A 20,615-nucleotide genomic window follows, 5' to 3' on the forward strand; every position below is an offset into this window, starting at 1 on the left:
TCCCCAGCCTCCCCTCCCAAAAAAAAATCAAGAACTAATCTTCACACTTACCCCCTAAGCATAAATTCCCTTTGCAAGCCAAGAATCTCCCCAAACAAAAAATTCCCCTCTTCCAGAACAAATCCCCCCTCCTCCTAGTACAAATCCTCTACCCCTCAATTTTTTCCTCTGAGCATAAATCCCCCCCCCCCCCAATTCCTTTCTCCTAGCACAAATCCCCCTCAAATCTCCTCTCCTAGCATTAATTCCCCCTCCCCAAATCCCTCAATCATCCCTACTAGCACTAATCCCCCCCTCTAAATCACCCCTTCTAGCAAAATACCCCAAATCCCCACTGGGCCCAGGGCAGCCGCCCGACTTACCCACCCCTTGTTCCGGCCTTGTTAGTAACACAACTTGCATTTTTCTGCAGTTCAGTATAAAATTACCTTTGAGGCGTAGATATGCCAGGAATTCAAGGACAGTCTGAATGGTAGTCTCATCCAATGAATGTAGCAGTGTTCCTGTAGAAATCAAAAAAATTTAACTTTTATTCTTTAAAATTGATACATTTCTTTTAAACCATTCAGTGCCCTCAAAAAATAGGAACCTTTTTTTCACTAACATGACAACATAATGCAAAGTCATATTGCAAAGTGCAAACTGCTGTGTGTGTGCTTGACAAATTTGAAGCTTCATGACATAAATTCTCTAATAATGGATGAATTTATTGAAAAAGAATTGAAAAGAATTTATGTAGGGAAATAAAGAAAGTGTTATGTTGTGAGAATGCAGCACAAACCATATAGATCCACTAGATCCCTATAACAGCCATTATTCTTAAAGTGGTTGTAAACCCCATTCATAAAATTTGAACTAAGCACATATGTCTGTAGTGTTTACTTGTCTCGCTCCAAAGCTCTAAGTGTCGTTTCTCTCTGGTGCTCCGTTCCTGTTATCAGCATGAGTCACTTCTGACAAGTTCTCCGACACGTGATAACATGAGCTCAAAATTTGTGTCAGGAAGGGAGCTTAGGGGGAGATAAGCAGGGAGCTTGTCTATTCAGAATACAGCTCTGAATGTGCCTTTGTTCCTCTGCTTATGTGGAGGGGGTGTATCCCTTTCCTCCAATCAGCTCTCACACAGTGTAAGTGCAGACTCCCCACCCACCCCTATGTACTGCTGAAGGATGAAGAAAGATTTTTAACACGATCTGCACTTTTGAGGCTATTCTCTTCACTAGGTATATGAGGGATTACAACCACTTTAAAGTGAATTAGAGTTTAAACTCAGCCAGTGTGATTTTTTCAAATTCCCCCCATTGTTCCAATAAAGATGTTAAATACCACAGTTTCCATATGTGGATGATGAGGGAAAGCATTTTGCAGGTTGCTACCCTATGATGAGCCTTTCTGTCTGTAATTGACTCTTAGACATTGGATGATCATTTGATCTAGCCAAAAACAGTTGAGTTGGGAGACTTATGCCCCCTACAAATGATCAGAAATTCCCTCAGCAAAAGTCCGATGTGAGCTTTTGGTCGGAAATTCCACCCTGTGTATGCTCCATCAGACTTTTGCTGGCGGAATTTCTGCCAGCAAAAGATTGAGAACAGGTTCTCTATTTTTCGGTCGGAAAAAGTTCCGATCGGAAATTCCCATCGTCTGTACAAATTCTGACGCGCAAATTTCCTACGCATGCTCGGAAACAATTCAACACATGCTCGGAAGCATTGAACTTCATTTTCTCAGCTCATCGTAGTGTTTTACGTCACCGCATTCTTGATGGTCGAAAGTTCAGAGAACTTTTGTGTGTATGCAAGCCAAGCTTGAGTGGAATTCCTTCGGAAAAACCATATAAGTTTTTTTCGACGGAAAATCCGCTCGTGTGTACGGGGCAAAAGAGTAATATAGAGATTGTCATTTCTCACCTGCTCCTGAAACTGCTAGTTTCCTGAATATTTTGTGGATTCTCTGGCTTATGCACTTTTAAAACCACTGACCCAGAACAAGTATGCAGATCAGAAAAGTCAGGGGAAAGTCTGAAACTTTGTCTACATACTTGTTCTCAGAATCATACTCTCTATTTGTCATGTTTATCATTATCATCAAAAGTGAAAGGAAATCCTAACTTTTGGGTTGTCCCCAGAACAGTATCAGAGGGGAAACCTTCCAATGGAGACACTAGTTCTGGTGACCCCAAGTGTTGCCTTTAGTTCTTCCTTAACAATGGTGGCCTCTCTCAGGAAAGATTTCTAAAGATAGAGAAGGAAGATTATAGATAGATGGACTTACCATATATGTCTTTCCCAGCCTTGAACAAATCTTCCACTATCTCCCTTTTACCGGGTAAACCAACTTTATCAGGCAAAGTCCGATGAGCATCTGTTGGCAAAAGATAACAGCCATATAATTAAAGTATTTGTAAAGCTTTAAGTTTTTTCACCTTAATGCATTCTATTTATTAAAGTGAAAACCCATCTGGGTTGCAGCTCCCCAATAGACCCCCCCTTTTTCTTACCTGAGCCCGATCCGATCTAGTGATGTGCACAAGCGCAGCGGCTCCAGCCACTGTCACTTTCCTCATTGGACAGATTAATAGCAGCAGGAGCCATTGGCTCCCGTTGCTGTCAATCAGAAGCCGTGACACGGGGGCGGGGCCGAGTCCCGCTGTCTGTGTCAATGGATGCAGCACTGGGGCTTGAGAGAGAGCCCGCATGGGTGCCCCCATGGAAAGCGGCTTTCCGTGGGGGCACCGGGTGAAGAGCAGGAGCCAGGAGCACCGGCGGGGGACCCCATTCAAGGAGGATTGGGGCTGCTCTGTGCAAAACCATTGCACAGAGCAGGTAATTATAGATATGTTTGTTGTTTTTTTATTTTTTAAAAATCAAAGGTTTTAAAATCACTTTAAATTATGATTATAAATAGCAATTTTATGCATAGAGGGTACCATGTGTTGAAATTTCCCTAGCATTGCTAGCAAGATAATCACAGCACACTCAAATATATCCAGCTATTACAACACCATTTTTTCCCAACTATATCCTACATAAAATCGCACCAGTGTAGTTGGTGTTAATTTCTCCCAGCTTTTCTTCAAGCAAGATAACATTTCAGTTATAGGTGAAACATGATGGGTTGAGTCAACCTCAACCTTTGTTGGTCTTAAATCTCCCAGTTGTAATAGATATAAACTCTGTTTCTGTCCCCCTAGAAATGTTGATTGTTACCGACCACCTCTGCATACATCTCCTTATACTGCATTCTTTATGAGGAATAATACATAAGGATCAAACAGGAATAGTGGCACTCCCTCATTTTGGGCAGCAGGTTTGTAAACCCATGAACTTAAAGCGGAGTTCCACCCAAAAGTGGAACTTCCTCTTTAAGCACTCCTCCCCCCCTTACATGCCACATTTGGCATGTAATTTTTTGCGGGGAGGGGGGTGGATGACTACTTTAGAGAGGGACTTCTTGTCCCACTTCCTCCTTCTGCCCACGGGTCGTCTTGGCGACTCCTCCTCTCCCCTAGGCGGTCCCTCCCTCTCGGCAATCTGCTGGGACACGTGACAGGTCCCAGAAGATTGCCTGTCCACTGGGAGAGCACAGCGCAACTCGTGCATGTTGTCATGGCCGGGTTCCCACAGTTCCAATGGATGCGCCGAGGAGAGGGAGAGGACCAGGGCTCCGTGTGGCTGCATCGCTGGACCGTGGAACTGGTAAGTGTCTGTTTATTAAAAGTCAGCAGCTAAACTTTTTGTAGTTCCTGACTTTTAATAATAATAAAAAAAACTCCGCTTTAAGGCTCAAAAACTAGTCAGCACACTCACAAGATATAAGAATTATCAGGTTGACTCTCCAGCATATATCAGAACCGGAATATAAGTTTTGGGTGTACCCACACTTTAGGAATATAACCCTCTGCAGGTCAACTGTATATATTAGACAAAGTTTAACAAACTTCGTTACAGATGCTCACCTGATTATATTCTGCAGTGAACTTGATAAGCTCCTTCTAATTCAATAATAATTGGGAGGGTCTGCTATTTTTAATATATATATATATATATATATTATATATAGTGGCACTGATGGGTGGCACTGATGGGCGGCACTAATGGGGGGCCCATGATGGGTGGCACTGATCGGTGGCACGGATAGGTAGCACTGATGGGCATTGATGGGCGGCACTGATGGGCATTGATGGGTGGCACTGATGGGCAGCAATAATGGGCAGCTCTGATAGGCAGAACTGATAGCCAGCACTGGTGGGCACTGATTGCTGGCACTGGTGGGCACTGATTGCTGGCACTGGTGGCGCTTTAATGTAATTTAATGTAATCAGGGCACTAATGATCAGTGTCCTTATTACATGTATCAATGTCCCCTGCGAGGAGATGCCGCTGATTGGCTCTCCTCGCCACACACTCTTGCAGTGTGAGGCGATGAGAGACGATTACCTCATTTCCGTGCTTACATGTGACAGGCTGTGATTGGACACAGCTGATCACATGGTTAAAGAGCCGCAGATGTGTGTCATAATGGGGGATTTTAATTGACCAGACATAGACTGGGTGGAAGAAACCGTGCATTCATCAAAAGCTCGCCAGTTCCTAAATGTCTTGCAGGACAATTTCATGGGTCAGTTGGTAAATGCACCAACTGGAAACAAAGCGTTACTAGACCTACTGTTTACCAACAATACAGACCTGATCACGGATGTGGAAATACGGGGCAATTAGGAAACAGCGATCACAGGTCAATTAGTTTTAGTAGTTTTTAGTTTTAGTATAAATCACACAAATAGGAAACATTAGGGGAATACAAAGACACTGAATTTCAAAAGAGCCAACTTCCCTAAACTACGATCCTTGCTATTGGGATAAAATCTTAGGAACAAAGAACACGGAGGAAAAATGGGTATGCTTTAAGAGCATATTAAATAAGGACATTAGCCAGTACATCCCGAAGAAAATAAATTTGACCACTTCCAGCCCACGGACATCATATGACGTCCCGGGCTTTGGGCGGGTATATCTAAATGATGCCTGTAGTTACAGGCATCATTCAGATATTGCCGGTTTCAGCCGGCGAATCTCTACACCATAGGAATGATCATAGCGGCCCTTCCGCCGCTTGATCGTTCCTATGGGAGGCGAGAGGGGACGTCCCCCCCTCCCGTGCTTGCTCCGACTCACCGTTACGATCGGTGAGGCGGAGAGTGGATCCACCGGCGCCGGATGTAGATCATAGAGATTTCCGGCGGACCAGATGGTCCCCGGAGTCTCTATGATCGTCGGAGGCCGGGCGCGATGTTATGACGTCACGCCCGGCCTCTCCATTCAAAAAAATGGTGCCGCTTCGGCTGGGAAGCCGCGATCGTTTTATTTATTTTTTTTTATTTCAGGCTTCTCAGGCTAGTGGTGAGATATGGGGTCTTATTGACCCCATATCTCACTATTAAGAGCACCTGACATGTCATATTGCTATTACAAGGGATGTTTACATTCCTTGTAATAGGAATAAAAGTGATCAATTTTTTTTTTTCAAAAAAGTGTCAAAATAAAAAAAATAAAATATAATTAACAATTAAAAAAAAAAAATTTTAAAGCGCCGCTGTCCCCGTGTGCTCGCACGCAGAAGCGAACGCATACGTAAGTCCCGCCCACATATGGAAACGGTGTTCAAACCATACATGTGAGGTATCGCCGCGAACGTTGGAGCGAGAGCAATAATTTTGGCCCTAGACCTCCTCTGTAACTCAAAACATGAAACCAGTAAAAAAATTTCAAGCGTCGCCTATGGGGATTTTTAAGTACCGAACATTGGCGCCATTCCACGAGCGTGTGCAATTTTGAAGCGTGACATGTTAGGTATCTATTTACTCAGCGTAACTTCATCTTTCACAAAATGCAAAAACATTGGGCTAACTTTACTGTTTTGTTTTTTTTTTAAACACAAAATAGTTTTTTTCCCCAAAAAAACGCGTTCGAAAAATTCCTGCGCAAATACTGTGTGAGATAAAAAGTTGCAACAACCGCCATTGTATTCTCTAGGGTCTTTGCTAAAAAAACATATATAATGTTTGGGGGTTCTATGTAATTTTCTAGCAAAAAAATGATGATTTTTACATGTAGGAGAGAAATGTCAGAATTGGCCCGGTATTGAAGTGGTTAAAAGAGCTAATAAAAGTCCTGGGTGGCTTAACGCCAACGTAAAAATGCATATAAAAGCAAAGGAGAAGGCCTTCAAAAAAGTACAGGGCTGAGGGATCATCATCAGCATTCCAACTTTACAAAGAATGCAACAAGAAATGTAAGGGTGGAATCAGGGCAATTAAGAACACGAAAGGCACATAGAGGAGGAGAGTAAAAAAAAAAAAATCCCAAGAAATTATTTAAGTACAATAATAGTAAGAAAGGGAGGTCAGATCATATTGGTCACATAAAGAATGACGAAGGAAATCTGGTTACTAAGGATGGAGAGATGGTGAAGGTATTGAATTTATTCTTCTCTTTAGTCTTCAAGAGGGAAACGGGGGGCTTCAGTAACCAAAACTGCAATGTTTATCCTCATGACACATTACAAAAAGCACCCTCATGGCTAACAGAGGACAGAATTAGAAATAGACTTTAAAAACTTAACATTAATAAGTCAATTGATAACTTTCAGCCTTTTCTTTTTTTTAAAGCTGATTCAAACCCAAAACCCAAAATTGAATATATTATAGCTTAACAATCATTAGATGTGGTGGCAGCATCGGTTTTCTTTTTTTAGGCTTTTTTTCCCTCTGTTTTTAACTGATAATCTGGCCAGTAACTCACCTCCTATATTAGAGTGCCCCCACTCTGGATGAAGGAGCACAGGAACATCTTTAGACAGCAGCATTGTCAGTCTGGGGGGAGGGGAGTGTGAGATGTACTTGCAGATTTATGCCCTGTAGTTGGACATTGATCGGACATTCCAACAACAAAATCCATATATTTTTTCCGACGGATGTTGGCTCAAACTTGTCTTGCATACACACGGCCACACAAAGTTGTCAGAAAATCCGATCGTTCTGAACGTGGTGATGTAAAACACGTACGTCGGGATTATAAACGGGCCAATAGCTTTCGTCTCTTCATTTATTCTGAGCATGCGTGGCACTTTGTGCGTCGGATTTGTGTACACACGATCGGAATTTCCAACAACGGATTTTGTCGTCGGAACATTTTATAGCCTGCTCTCAAACTTTGTGTGTCGGAAATTCCTATGGAAAATGTGTGATGGAGCCTACACACGGTCGGAATTTCCGACAACAAGGTCCTATCACACATTTTCCATCTGAAAATCCTATCGCGTGTACAGGGCATTAGACTAACAAACGGAGGCTCACACTGCAGTTACAGTTTTTCTTTCTTTTGGGATAAAGGTTTAAGATAAATAAATGAAAGCGGTTTATTGTAAGCACCCCTGTAAGTAGTAAATGGTTTGTCTCAGCAATCTAACTAATACATTTGTGAGCGAGCTTGTTCTGTTGAAAAACAATAGATTTACTGGCCAGATCAACAGGCGAAAATAAAAGAAAGTCTAAAAAGAAAAAAACATTTAATGCAGCCATTACATCTAAGAATTTGTAAGCTGCAATATAATGAATGTTTTCTTTTAGGTTTAAAAGTGGTTGTAAAGGCTGAAGTTTTTTGCCTTCATGCATTCTAAAAAAAACCTTCAGTATGCAGTTTCTCTCAAACCCCTTAATACTTACCTGAGCCCGATCTCTATCCAGCGATGTGCACGAGAGCTGAGGCTCTCCCAGGTCTCTCCCTCCTAATTGGCTGAGATGCAGCAGCAGGAGTCATTGGCTCCTGCTGCTGTCAATCACAGGCAGTGAGGTGGGAGCGGGAGACGGGGCTCAGCCAGGCTCTGTGTGTCTTCTGGTCAAAGAGAGCCAGTTTGGGAGTAAGCCTCTTGCTATGGGGGGTATAGATTGTTTGCTATGGGGGGGGAATAGATTGCTATGGGGGCACTCGGCAATGGGGAGTGGCCCAGAGTTCCGGCAGGGAAGAGAAGGATGAGGTCTGCTCTAAAACCATTGCACAGAACAGGTAAGTTTGACATGTAATTATTATTTTTTTAATTTCCTATACAATCACTTTAAGTCTTTTTAGGTTACCTCATTGCCCCCTGCAGTTAATTGTTGCCTCATAACGTTGTGCACTAGACAATAATCAAGTATTTTCACTTTAACAACATAACTAAACCAAGCCCACAGGAGATTGCAAGGATTTTGGTTTATTGATGATATATTTTATTTGTGCAGGGACATCTGCTTATAATGCATGTGCAATGATATTAGTGTTATCATTATAATTTTAGTGTAAAATTTTTATTTTTTAATTAGATTTCATGTAAGCTTTTATAAAGCATAAAACATGAGAGCTATTTGACAATGTCTGGGGATGCACTTGAGGCTCTTTATATCCACCAAGTAGATCACTACTGGTCTAGACAGATTATCACTTCTAACTAGAATTTATAGATTGCAGGATACAATAAAAAGGTGCCAGGAATCAACATCCATATAGTTAGATTGGGAGGCTAGCCAACCTGACTGCAGTGCAGACACCGACTATACAGAGAATATAAAACTGACTGCTTTTTCATAAGCCTACAATCCAAAAAGAGTGCCAAACAATAATAAAACTGATTCAGGGCCAGTTCACACCAGAATGCGATTCAGGAAACCCGCATTCCATGCACATTTCCCTCACCCCATTCAAAAACACACTGCACTTGCAATCTGCACTTGCCTGCACCGGATCGCATGGTACAATAGTACCATGTGATCTGGTTCCTTTGCATCTTATAAAGTAGGGCATACACTACTTTTGGTGCAATCTGGCAGGATTTCAGACAATTTAAATGAATGGGCTGAAATTGTACTGCACCTGGCTTGCAAATAAATCGCATAGGGATGCACAGCGCATTCCTGTGCAATATATGGTGTGAACATGCCCTTATAGTAGAAAAAAGCCAACAGGTTTTGGGGGCCAGACACACTCTTCCTTCATCATGCAACAAATACAGTACAAAGGGAGCAGGAGGAGAGGATGTCAGGGGCCAAGTGATCAGAGAGTAGGAGGAGAGGACACCGGGGGCCGTGTGATCACTGAGTGGGAGATCCCAAACAGCTAGAGAGCAACCAGTGCTCAGAAAAAATAGTGTCAGGTAGAAAGATTAACACTATTTTGTGTAAAATATAATTCCTAATCTTTCCTAAATTATCTCTATTACATTAGTTAGTACACTGTCAAACGGGAGTGGTGATGTGACTTTGTGCACATCTTGCACCATGTATACAGTATGTCACAAAAGTGTAAATTTGCTGTCCCCTCAAAATAACTCAACACACAGCCATTAATGTCTAAACCACTGGCATCAAAAGTGAGTACACCCCTAAGTGAAAATGTCCAAATTGGTCCAAAAGTGTCAATATTTTGTGCGGCCACCATTATTTTCCAGCACTGCCTTAACCCTCCGGGGCATGGAGTTCACCGGAGCTTCACAGGTTGCCACTGAAGTCCTCTTCCACTCCTCCATGACGACATCATGGAGCTGGTGGATGTTAGAGACCTTGCACTCCTCCACCTTCCATTTCAAGATGCCCTACAGATGCTCAATAGGCTTTAGGTCTGGTAACGTGCTTGTCCAGTCCATCACCTTTACCCCCAGCTTCTTTAGCAAGGCAGTAGTCATCTTGGAGGTGTGTTTGGGGTCGTTATCATGTTGGAATACTGCCCTGCAGTACAGTCTCCGAAGGGAGGGGATCATGCTTTGCTTCAGTATGTCACAATACATGTTGGCATTCATGGTTCCCTCAATGAACTGCAGCTCCCCAGTACCGGCAGCACTCATGCAGCCCCAGACCATGACACTCCGACAATCATGCTTGACTGTAGGCAAGACACACTTGTCTTTGTACTGCCACACACAGCCACCATCTGAACCAAATAAGTTCATCTTGGTCTCATCAGACCACAGGACATGGTTCCAGTAATCCATGTCCTTAGTCTGCTTATTTTCAGCAAACTGTTTGCAGGCTTTCTTGTGCATCATCTTTAGAAGAGGCTTCCTTCTGGGATGACAGGCATGCAGACCAGTTTGATGAAGTGTGCGGCGTATGGTCTGAGCACTGACAGGCTGACCCCCCACCCCTTCAACCTCTGCTGGCAGCACTCATACGTATATTTCCCAAAGACAACCTCTGGATATGAGGCTGAGCACGTGCTTTGCTCGACCATGGGGAGGCCTGTTCTGAGTGGAACCTGCCCTGTTAAACCGCTGTATGGTCTTGGCCACCATGCTACAGCTCAGGGTCTTCGCAATCTTCTTATAGCCTAAGCCATCCTTATGTAGAGCAACAATTCTTTTTTTCGGATCCACAGAGTTCTTTGCCATGAGGTGCCATGTTGAACTTCCAGTGACCAGTATGAGAGAGTGAGAGCGATAACACCAAATTTAACACACCTGCTCTCCATTCACACTTGTGACCTTGTAACACTAACGAGTCACATGACACCGGGGAGGGAAAATGGCTAATTGGGCCCAATTTGGACATTTTCACTTAGGGGTATACTCACTTTTGTTGCCAGGGGTTTAGACATTAATGGCTGTGTGTTGAATTATTTTGAGGGGACAACACATTTACACTGTTATACAAGCTGTACACTCACTACTTTACATTATAGCAAAGTGTCATTTCTTCAGTGTTGTCACATGAAAAGATATATAAAAATATTTACAAAAATGTGAGGGATGTATTCACTTTTGTGAGATACTGTATGTTCCTTGAACAACAGTTCGGGGGCAAACACTGCTGCACAAAATTTTGTGCAAGTTTTTTCCTTGGAAACCCAGATCTTGAATCTAAGGAAGCAGTTGACAACACCGCAAAGCATCGCCAACCTGAAAGGGAGTTTGGATTGTACCCATCAGGTGCTGGCAGGGGCCAGTATAAAAGTGGGTAGAGACATGGAGTGCAGGCACCAGACCAGCGTAGATGGGTGACAGCTAGAGGGGGTAGAGGGAAGAGTGTTAGAGAGGCCAGTCAGACCAGATACGCCAGGTTATGTGATGTTGGGGATGTCATTACAGGAGTGGCAATGCTGGAGCAGAGAGACTCCCTTGGCTGCAGGGGGCACAACTCCTCCAGTGAAGAAGGGAGCAAGATTACAGGAAAGAATAGGCAGATACTGGTGTTAGGGCACTCAATTATTAGAAGGACAGATAGAGAAATCTGTCACAAAAACCGTGATTAATGAATCTTATGTTTACCAAGCGCTCAGGTTCGGCACATTGAAGATCAAATGGACAGATTGTTGGGTGGGGCTGGGAAGGACCCAGCTGTTATTATACATATTGGTACCAATAAGAGTTAAAGGAAAATGGAGCATCCGAAAAATGATTTCAGAGACTAAGGAACTATATTTAAAACAAAGTCTTCCAAGAGGAGACACCAGAGAGGCAGCAGGCAGGGCTAGAAATAATGTTCTACTAGATCTACTAGTTACAAACAACATACATCTGATTGTAGATGTGGAAATAAGGAATAACTAAGGTACATGCTCTGTCCTGGGACCATTTCTGATAGAGGTTTTTTCGACCAGACTAACTATGTAACTATGGGGGATATTTACTAAAACTGGAGCACTCAGAATCTGGTGTAGCTGTGCATGGTAGCCAATCAGCTTCTAACTTCAGCTTGTTCAATTAAGCTTTGACAATAAAACCTGGAAGCTGATTGGTTTCTATATAGAGCTGCACCAGATTTTTTACTCTCCAGTTTTAGTAAATCAACCCCTATGTAAATACATAAATAGTTCAAGGATAAGTTCATCTGTTGGGAAAAAATAATAAATACACATATTTTTGCGGGGAAAAAAAGTGCATTTATTATTTTTTCCCTAAAAAGCTTGAAAGGCATTGCACCCACGATCAGTGGATCAAGGGTGCAATGCCAGGCACCTGCAGACAAGCCCTGCAGCTTTCAGCCCATACCCCCACACAGGCTTAGTGTTTACAAGCTGCAGGGATTGTAAATGAACTACAAGGCCGCTCATCAGCAGCCTTGCAGTCCATTCAGAACTACAAGCCATCAGCTGCAATGGAAACTGTGATAAATGATGTGGTCATGTGGGCGGGCCTTGCACAGTTACGTTATTTTCAAATAGTGACAGCAGACTCGGAGAAAGATCCCCTGTTCAATGTCACAGAAAAGGGGGGAGAGGGAGAAAGGTTGCAGCTGCTGGAAGATGTTAGATGTTCCTTTCTAAATGCCCTAACATGTTCCAAAAGGTGAACTTATCCTTTAAATCTTTAAATTTTACTGTTTGCTGATGATACAAATAAAATAAACAAATGGGCAACTGCATGGCAATTGAGCTTTAAATATGAACACAAGTTACTTGCTGGGGGAGAACTTTTAGGGGAATCCAGGTTGGATGGGGTCCTAGTAGATCACAGGCTCAATGCATGCATAGCTAGCAATGTTATTATAATGGGGGACGTCAATTATCCAGATATAGACTGGGCAGACAGAGCTGCTCACTCATTTAGGGCTTGTCATTTCTTAAATGTCTTGCAGGACAACTTTGTGAGTCAATTGGTGGATGCTTCAATAGGAAATAATGCTCTGCTAGATGTACTAATTACAAACAACACACATCTGATTGCAAATGTGGAAATAAGGGATAACTTAGGAAACAATGATCACAGGGTAATTACATTCAGCATAAATCATAGAAAAAGGAGGCACAAGGGTAGTTCAAGAACACCTAATTTTAAAAGAGCCACATTTTACAAACTGTGCTCCATACTAAAAGATTTTAAAAGGGATCATATTCTAGAAACATTGAACACTGAGAAAAAATGGGAGTGTGTTAAGAACATATTAAATAATGGCATTAGCCAGTGCATTCCAATGGGAAAAAGTTTATAAGAGAGCTAAGGTTAAACATTGGTGGCCAAACAAGATACATAGCATAGGAGAGTTAACCAATCCCCCCCCCCCCAAACATTTTTAAAATATATTAATATTAAGAAAGAAAGGTTAGAGCATATTGGCCCCATAAAGGATGGTCTGGAGAAGTTGATTACAAATGGCAAGGAGAAGGCAACTGTACAAAATAAATGTTTATAGGGCACATCTGCATGAAGGAGACCTCATGTAGCTTGCTGTTCTTGGTCACTATCTAGGGAGGATGGGAAGGACTCAAGAACGCACTTAGAGCGGCACTTCTGAAGATGGTGGAACGCATGTGCAAGATGGCCACCGCATTTCCGGGTCGGCGTGGAATGCACGCGTCGAATGTGACGTCAAGAGGAGGGGGGTAACTGTACTAAATGCGTTATTCTCCTCGGTTTTTACAAAAGGAAAAGGAGGGGGTATAATAATCATGACAGTATTGTTAGTAAAACAACACAGAATGTACCTTTGTGGCTAACAGAAGCCAGTGTCCAAAAAAGACTTGAACAGCTTATATTACCTGGACTAGATGACTTGCACTGGAGAGTCCTTTAAAGAGTTTAGCCAGGTTATAGCCAGACCTTTATTCCTAATTTGTAAGGACAGCTTAGTGACTGGAAAGGTAGCAGCTGATTGGTGAAAAGCCAATGTGGTACTAATATTTAAGAAAAGTCAAAGATATATCTAGTAACTACAGGCCAATCAATTTAACAGCAATAGTATGTAAACCATTGGAGGGGATGATGACTATATCCATGTATGTGCTTATGAAAACCGTATCATTAGTAGTAATCAGCATGTTAACATTTTATGCGGAAGTGAGCTGTCACCTAGATAGAAGAAGGCCTGTGGATCTGGATTTTGCCAAAGCATTTGACACAATGCACCAAAAGCTCTTAATTGACAATCTGAGGTCTGTTGGCACGGACGATAATGTTTGTACCTGGATAGAAAACTGGTTACAGGGGTGCGCCCAAAGGGTGGTATTAAATAGTGTGTACTCAGGATGGTCTGGAGTTCTGAGCGGGTTACCCCAAGGCTTTGTCCTTTGACCAATTCTGATAAATGTTCATATATATAGTCTGAGTATAAGTTCTCTTTCCTTTAGGGAAAAAATTATAAATGCACATATTTTTGCAGTAAAAAAAAGTGCATTTATTATTTTTTCCCTAAGGAGCCTGGAAAGCATTACAACCATGATCAGTGGATCAGAAGTGCAATGCCAGGCTCCTGCAGACAAGCCCTGCAGCTTTCAGTCCATACGTACACACAGGTTGACTGTCTACAAGCCGCAGGGCTGCTAATGAGTGTTTATAAAGACACTCATTAGCGAATTTGCAGTCCATTTAGAACTAAAAGCCATCAGCCGCAACGAAAGCTGTGAATGAATGACCCATACAGGGCTCAGCCCACATTATTTTTAAATAGTGACAGTGGGCATGGGGAGAAGATCCCCAATTGCTGTCACAGGGAAGGGGGGAGAAGGAGAGAGCCTGCAGCTGCTGGAAGATGTTACACCCTAAATATGGGTGGAACATCTAACATGTTCCAAAAGGTGAACTTATCCTTTCAATTTTAGTGTTTGCTGATGATACAAAGCTAAGCAGGGCAATAACTTACCAGCAGGATATAGAAACTTTACAAGAAGAGCTCAATAAAATACAGGAATGGACAATTACATGGCAAATGAGGTTTAAATATAAATGCAAGTTACTTGCTAGGGGGGCAAACTTGTAGGGGAATCCTGGAAGGATAGGGGTCCTAGTAGATCACGCGCTCAACTATAGCATGCAACGCCAAGCTGCAGCATGCAAAGCTAGCAGACCCTTAGCTTGCATTAAAAAACAGTATTTACTCTAGATATAAGACTATAATTCTTCCACTTCATAAAACTCTGTTCTGGCCACATCTTGAGTATGCCGTCCAGTTCTGGTCACCAGTTCTCAGGAAGGATGTGCTGGAACTGGGGAGAGTCCAGGGAAGAGCAACAAAGCTAATAAGGGAACAGGAGGACCTCAGTTATAAGGCTTAAATCAGTATTTTTTGCTAGAAAATTACTTATAACCCCCAAACATTATATATTTTTTTAACAGAGACCCTAGGCAATAAAATGGCGATCGTTGCGATTTTTTTTGTCACATGGTATTTGCACAGCGGTTCTGCAAATGCTATTTTTTTTTAAAAAATACACAAAACACAATATTTATCCCAATTTCTTTGTAAAATGTGAAAGATGATGTTACGCTGAGTAAATAGATACCTTACATTTAGTTACAAAGGAAGTCTAGCACTAGAATTATTGCTACTGCTTCAACGTTCATGGTGATACCTCACATGTGTGGTGCGAGTCCCGTTTACATATGCGTGTGCGACTCACATATGCGTTCGGTTCTGCGCAAGAGCACAGAGAGATGGGGGCACTTTCCTGTTTTTTTTTTTTTATTATTTTACTTGTTTTTTTTTTTGTTTTTCTTACACTGTCCCTCTAAATTTTTTTATCACTTTTATTCCTATTACAAGAAATCTAAACATCCCTTGTAATACAAATAAGGAGGATGACAGGTCCTCTTTATGGAGTCTAAAAGACCTCAAATCTCTCCTTTACTTTTAAAAGCAAATGATCCCAAAAAAATGTTTTTTTAGATTTTGCTTTAAAAAAAAAAAAAAAAAAACTTGTTTACTTCCAGCTTGGACTGGAAGTGACGTTATTAAGTCGCTCCGGTCCTACAAGGTCATAGAGGCAATCAAAACGGATCTACTCTTTGATTGCCTTGTGGTCAACTAGCAGCACTGGCACTGTTTTTTTAGATTTTGCTTTCAAAAAAAAAAAAAAAACTGGCACTGGCACTGTTTTTTTTTAGATTTTGCTTTAAAAAAAACAAAAAAAAACAAAATTTGTTCACTTCCAGCTTGGACTGGAAGTGGCGTTATTACGCCGCTCCGGTCCTCCAAGGTCATAGAGGCAATCAATACGGATCTACTCTTTGATTGCCTTGTGGCCAACTAGCGGCACTGGCGGATCGTTTCTCGGATGAACCGGTGGAAACGGTAAGCCTGAGAAACACCAGTGAGCTGCGGGAGGGGACATTCTCATGAGCCACTCTGAATGCTTTCGTAAGAGAACCAGCCGCTGGCTGTAAAAAACGATACCGGGGTTATGGCTGATATCTCGATAAACCATAATCCCGGTAAATCACTTGCAACCCGCAATGTGAATATATGTATTGTACTCGGCAATTGAATAAACGTATTCTCTCTAGCCGCTTGCCGACTAACTGTAAATTTAGGTCATTACTTTGATGTTAAATACCAGGGTTAAGGCAGCAGCTAGCTAGCTGCCATAACCCCTATATGTTTTATGTTTAGTCAGGCTGTCTGCTTTCATAAAAAAAGTTGTCCCAGCAGCTGATCCGCACCACGATCACTTTTATAGGCAGCGATACAGGTGCCCTGCCACTTCACGGTCGTCTCTGAGCTTCCGAGTCTCCGGTAAGCCCACAGCTGGTCCGATCCTCTTGATGCCTGGGCAGGAAGCCGAGTGAGAGCAAGACAGCTCTCCAATCCGCTCTATGCCCTCGGAGTACCGGAGCGACGTCTAACATCACATCCGCCTCTTGGGCTTAAAGGGATTTTTTTTTTCCATTCTTAAAGTCAAAATTACATTTTTTTTTGCTTTTAAATGTAAATGAGACATCTGAGGTCTTTTTGACCCCAGATCTCTCAATAAAGAGGACCTGTCATGCTTATTTCTATTATAAGGGATGTTTACATTCATTGTAATAGGAATAAAAGTGATTAAAAAAAACTATTAAAGGGACAGTGTAAAAATAAAAAGTAAAATTCAAAGTGCCCTATCCCTCCGGGCTCGTGAGCAGAAGCAAGCGCATACATAAGTAGGACCCGCATATGTAAATGGTGTTCAAACCACACATCTGAGGTATTGCTGTGATCATTAGAGTGAGAGCAATAATTCTAGTGCAAGCCCTGTAACTCCAAGCAGGTAAGTACCATAGTTTGTCGCCATTCCACGAGCGTGCGTAATTTTAAAGCATGATATGTTAGATATCTATTTACTCACCTTAACATTGTCTTTCACATTATACAAAAATACTGGGCTAACTTTACTGTTTTTTTTTTTTTTTTTTATTCATTAAAGTGTATTTCTTCTGCATTAGAAAGACCGCTGCGCAAATACAATGTGACATAAAATATTGCAACAATCGCCATTTTATTCTCTGGGGTCTCTGCTAAAAAAATATATAATGTTTGAGGGGCCATTTTCTAGCAATAAATACTGTTTTTTATTTGTAGACTACAAATGTCATAAAAAGACCTGGTCTTAAAGTGGCTAGAGAAGAAACACTTTATGATAGTGATATACAAATATCTCAATTGTGATTATAACATAGGGAGAAAATTATTCAGTCTCAGGTCACTTAAGAGGCGGTTTAAGCTTAAACTACGTAGGGTTTTTTTTACTGTCAGAGCATTAAGGTTGTGGAACTCCCTTTCACAGTGGGTGGTGTCTGCAGGGAGTGCGAATAATTAAAAAAACTCCTAGATGCACATCTAACGCAATATACAAGGATATGGAAAATGGTATTGACATAAATACATGCACCCACACAGGTTGAACTGGATGGACTAGTGTCTTTATTCAACCTTATCAACTGTACAACTATGTAACCATGTAACAAAGGTCATAAATAAAAAGTTAAAGGTCATGAAGATACACATTTAATATACAAGTAAAATATAATAAATATAAATGTTAAAGGATATATAACAATTTGCATATAATATTTGATTCCAGTAAATACAGTAGCAGACTAAAAGATAATAAAATTTAACACAGACACCAGAGGTCACAAACATCATTAGTAAACAGTGAAAGTAAGAGAAAGACAATAAAAACAGAATTATAGTCAACTTATATTAAATTAGATTTGTCAGTGATTTTTCCTGAAGGACATGATCATTGCTGTAACAAAGGGACCACCCTAAGTCAAGGTTCAGATCTATGCGGTTGCAGTCGATGCGTTTTTCAGGCACGTTTGGCATTTTTAAACCCGCATTTTTGATGCGTTTTTGCATGTAGTTTTCAAGCATTTTGTGTGTTGTGTTTTTTTTTTTTTTTTAAAAACACCGTATATGGCTGGTTGCTAAGGAGCGGGCTGGGAAACCGGCCGCCAGGTCCTTAACAACAGATGAGTTATCACCTGTCATCGGGGTTCTCTGCTGCCAGCTGAATGCACAAAAAAGAATTGCCCGCAAAAAAATTTGAGAAAAAAAACGGCGTGGGGTCCTCCCCCAGATCCATACCAAGCCCTTCAGGTCTGATATGGATTATGAAGGGAACCCCACACCAAAGTAAATGGTGTGGTGTCCCCCCAAATCCCTATCAGCCCTTTATCCGAGCATGCAGCCAGGAAGGTCAGGAAAGGGGGGGACGAGTGAGTACCCCCCTCCTGAACCATACTAGGTCATATGCCCTTAACATTGGGGGGATGTTTTGGGGCAGGGTGGCTCTGCAGCCCCCCGTTTTAAATAGATAAGGAGACGGGGCCGCCCAGGGATTTCACCTGGTGGCCCTGCTCCCTTGTGACCTCACCGCCCGGTGCATACTGGGGAGGTGACGTCACAAGGGGGCGGGTCCACAAGGTGACATCACCAGGTGTCCCCACCCCTTACCTATTTAAAAAGGAGCTCCAGGCTGCTTTAGAAAAAATTAGAAAAAATTAAGTCAGCAGGTAAAAATACTGTAGCTGCTGACTTTTAATATTAGGACACTTACCTGTCCACGAATCCAGCGGTGTCTTCACCCCAGTCGATTTTTTAATCGGGTACTAGCGCCACCATTTCTTGCAAAGGAAACCATCAGTGAAGCCTTGCGGCTTCACTGCCGGTTCCATACCGTGCATGCGCGAAGCGTATTGCGCTTTGTGATTGTCCCGGTGGCGGAAGAAGGAGAAGGGGGCCAAACTTCCAGGTGACTTTGCCGTGTTCTAGATCAGCCGGAAGTGGAAGTGGGTACCTGTCAAAACCAGGTGGCAGCAGAGGGGGGAAGAGGCAAACAAGTGGAGCTACCCCTTTTGGATGGCGCTCCACTTTAAGAACTGTCAGTCGGAGGAGCGGGCAGTCGGCGGTTAGCCTTCGATGAGTGTAGAGCTTTTCTTTTTTTTTCAGGTCTGGTGGTGTTGTAATTGATGATGGGGGACATCATTTTTTTTTTGTTTTGTTTTTTTCTATGTGACACTTTTTTGGTGAATGAGTAGGGGTACAATGTACCCCATACTCATTCACATGGGGGGGGCAGGATCTGGGGACCCACTTGTTAAAGGGGGCTTCCAGATTGTAATAAGCCCCCCGCCTGCAGACCCCCACAACCACAGCCCAAGGCAGAGCCCCCCTGCCCCAAAGCACCCCTCCATGTTGAGGGCATGTGGCCTGGTATGATTCAGGAGGGAGGGGGGTGCTTGCTTGTCCCCTCCCTTTTCTGACTTGCCAGGCTGCATGCTCGAATGAGAATCTCTTATGTATTTGGAGGGGTTCACCTCCAAATTCATAACAGGCCTAAAGTGCCCTGATGATTAGTGCAGCCCCAACAGTGCCCAGCATTGATGCCAGTCAGTGCCCATCTGTGATGCCAATCTGTGCCCATCATTGATGCAAATTTGTGCCCATCATTGATGCCAATCTGTGCCCATCAGTGATGCCAGCCAGTGCTGCCTCTCAGTGCCCATCAGTGCCTGCTCATCAGTGCTGCATATCAGTACCACCTATTAGTACCCATTAGTGCCTCATTAGTGCCACCGCATCAGTACCATCTCATCAGTGCCCATAAGTGCTACCTCATCAGTGCCCGTCAGTACAGCCTATTACTGCCCATCAGTGCCGCCTCATCAGCGAACATCAGTTAAGGAGAAAAATTACTTATTTACAAAATTCTCTGACAGAAACTAAGAAAAACTTACAACCAAAAGAAATCTCTATTTGTGTGAAAAAAATTGATAAAAATTTAATTTGGGTACAGCATTGCACGACAGTGCAATTGTCATTCAAAGTGTGACAGTGCTGAAAGCTGAAAATTGGCCAGGGCAGGAAGGGGTTAAAAGTGCCTAGTATTGAAGCAGTTAAAGGAAAAAAAACACAAAACGCATCAAAAATGTATCAAAAACGTAACACTTGCATTTCTAGTCCGACTCCATTGAAGCCTATTCCACGCAAAACACAATCTGCTGCAGGAAAAAAAGTTCTCAACCCTTTAAAAAAAAACGCACTGGCTGAAAACGCATATATGTGAATGTGTACCATAGGAAACCATGTTATATGGACTGTATATGGACTTCTGCAAGATGCACCAAAAAGTGCATAGGTGTGAACGTAGGGAAAGTGCACGGACATTACAACGGAATAATGTTCACTACTGTGCAGAATTTTGAGAGTGACAATGACAGGGGCAGGTGAGGGGACGAGGATTCAATGAAAACTTGTCTACAAACTGAGTATTGTTGCTTTGGTTGTATAAATGACATGATGTATCAAACGTTTAAATGTTTAACCTGATGTATCAAATATTTAACACAAATGGAGAAGTCCTTTAATGTTGCCAGTTGAAAAAGCATTTTCA

General features: G+C 42.3%; 1 protein-coding gene across 1 annotated transcript in view; it reads right to left on the reverse strand.

Annotated features, from left to right (window-relative positions):
* Window positions 1-20,615, reverse strand: part of LOC141110047 (galanin peptides-like) — a 56,854-nt gene that overhangs the window by 17,029 nt on the left and 19,210 nt on the right. Inside the window, exons 4-5 of the mRNA XM_073601284.1 lie at window positions 2,275-2,364; window positions 429-503 (exon numbers count right to left, since the gene is read on the reverse strand). Coding sequence (XP_073457385.1) covers window positions 429-503; window positions 2,275-2,364 — 165 coding nt within the window. The remainder of the gene's footprint in view (window positions 1-428; window positions 504-2,274; window positions 2,365-20,615) is intronic.

The sequence above is a fragment of the Aquarana catesbeiana genome, linkage group LG10, assembly GCF_042186555.1.
Source record: "Aquarana catesbeiana isolate 2022-GZ linkage group LG10, ASM4218655v1, whole genome shotgun sequence".
In the NCBI taxonomy this organism is placed as follows: Eukaryota; Metazoa; Chordata; class Amphibia; order Anura; family Ranidae; genus Aquarana; species Aquarana catesbeiana.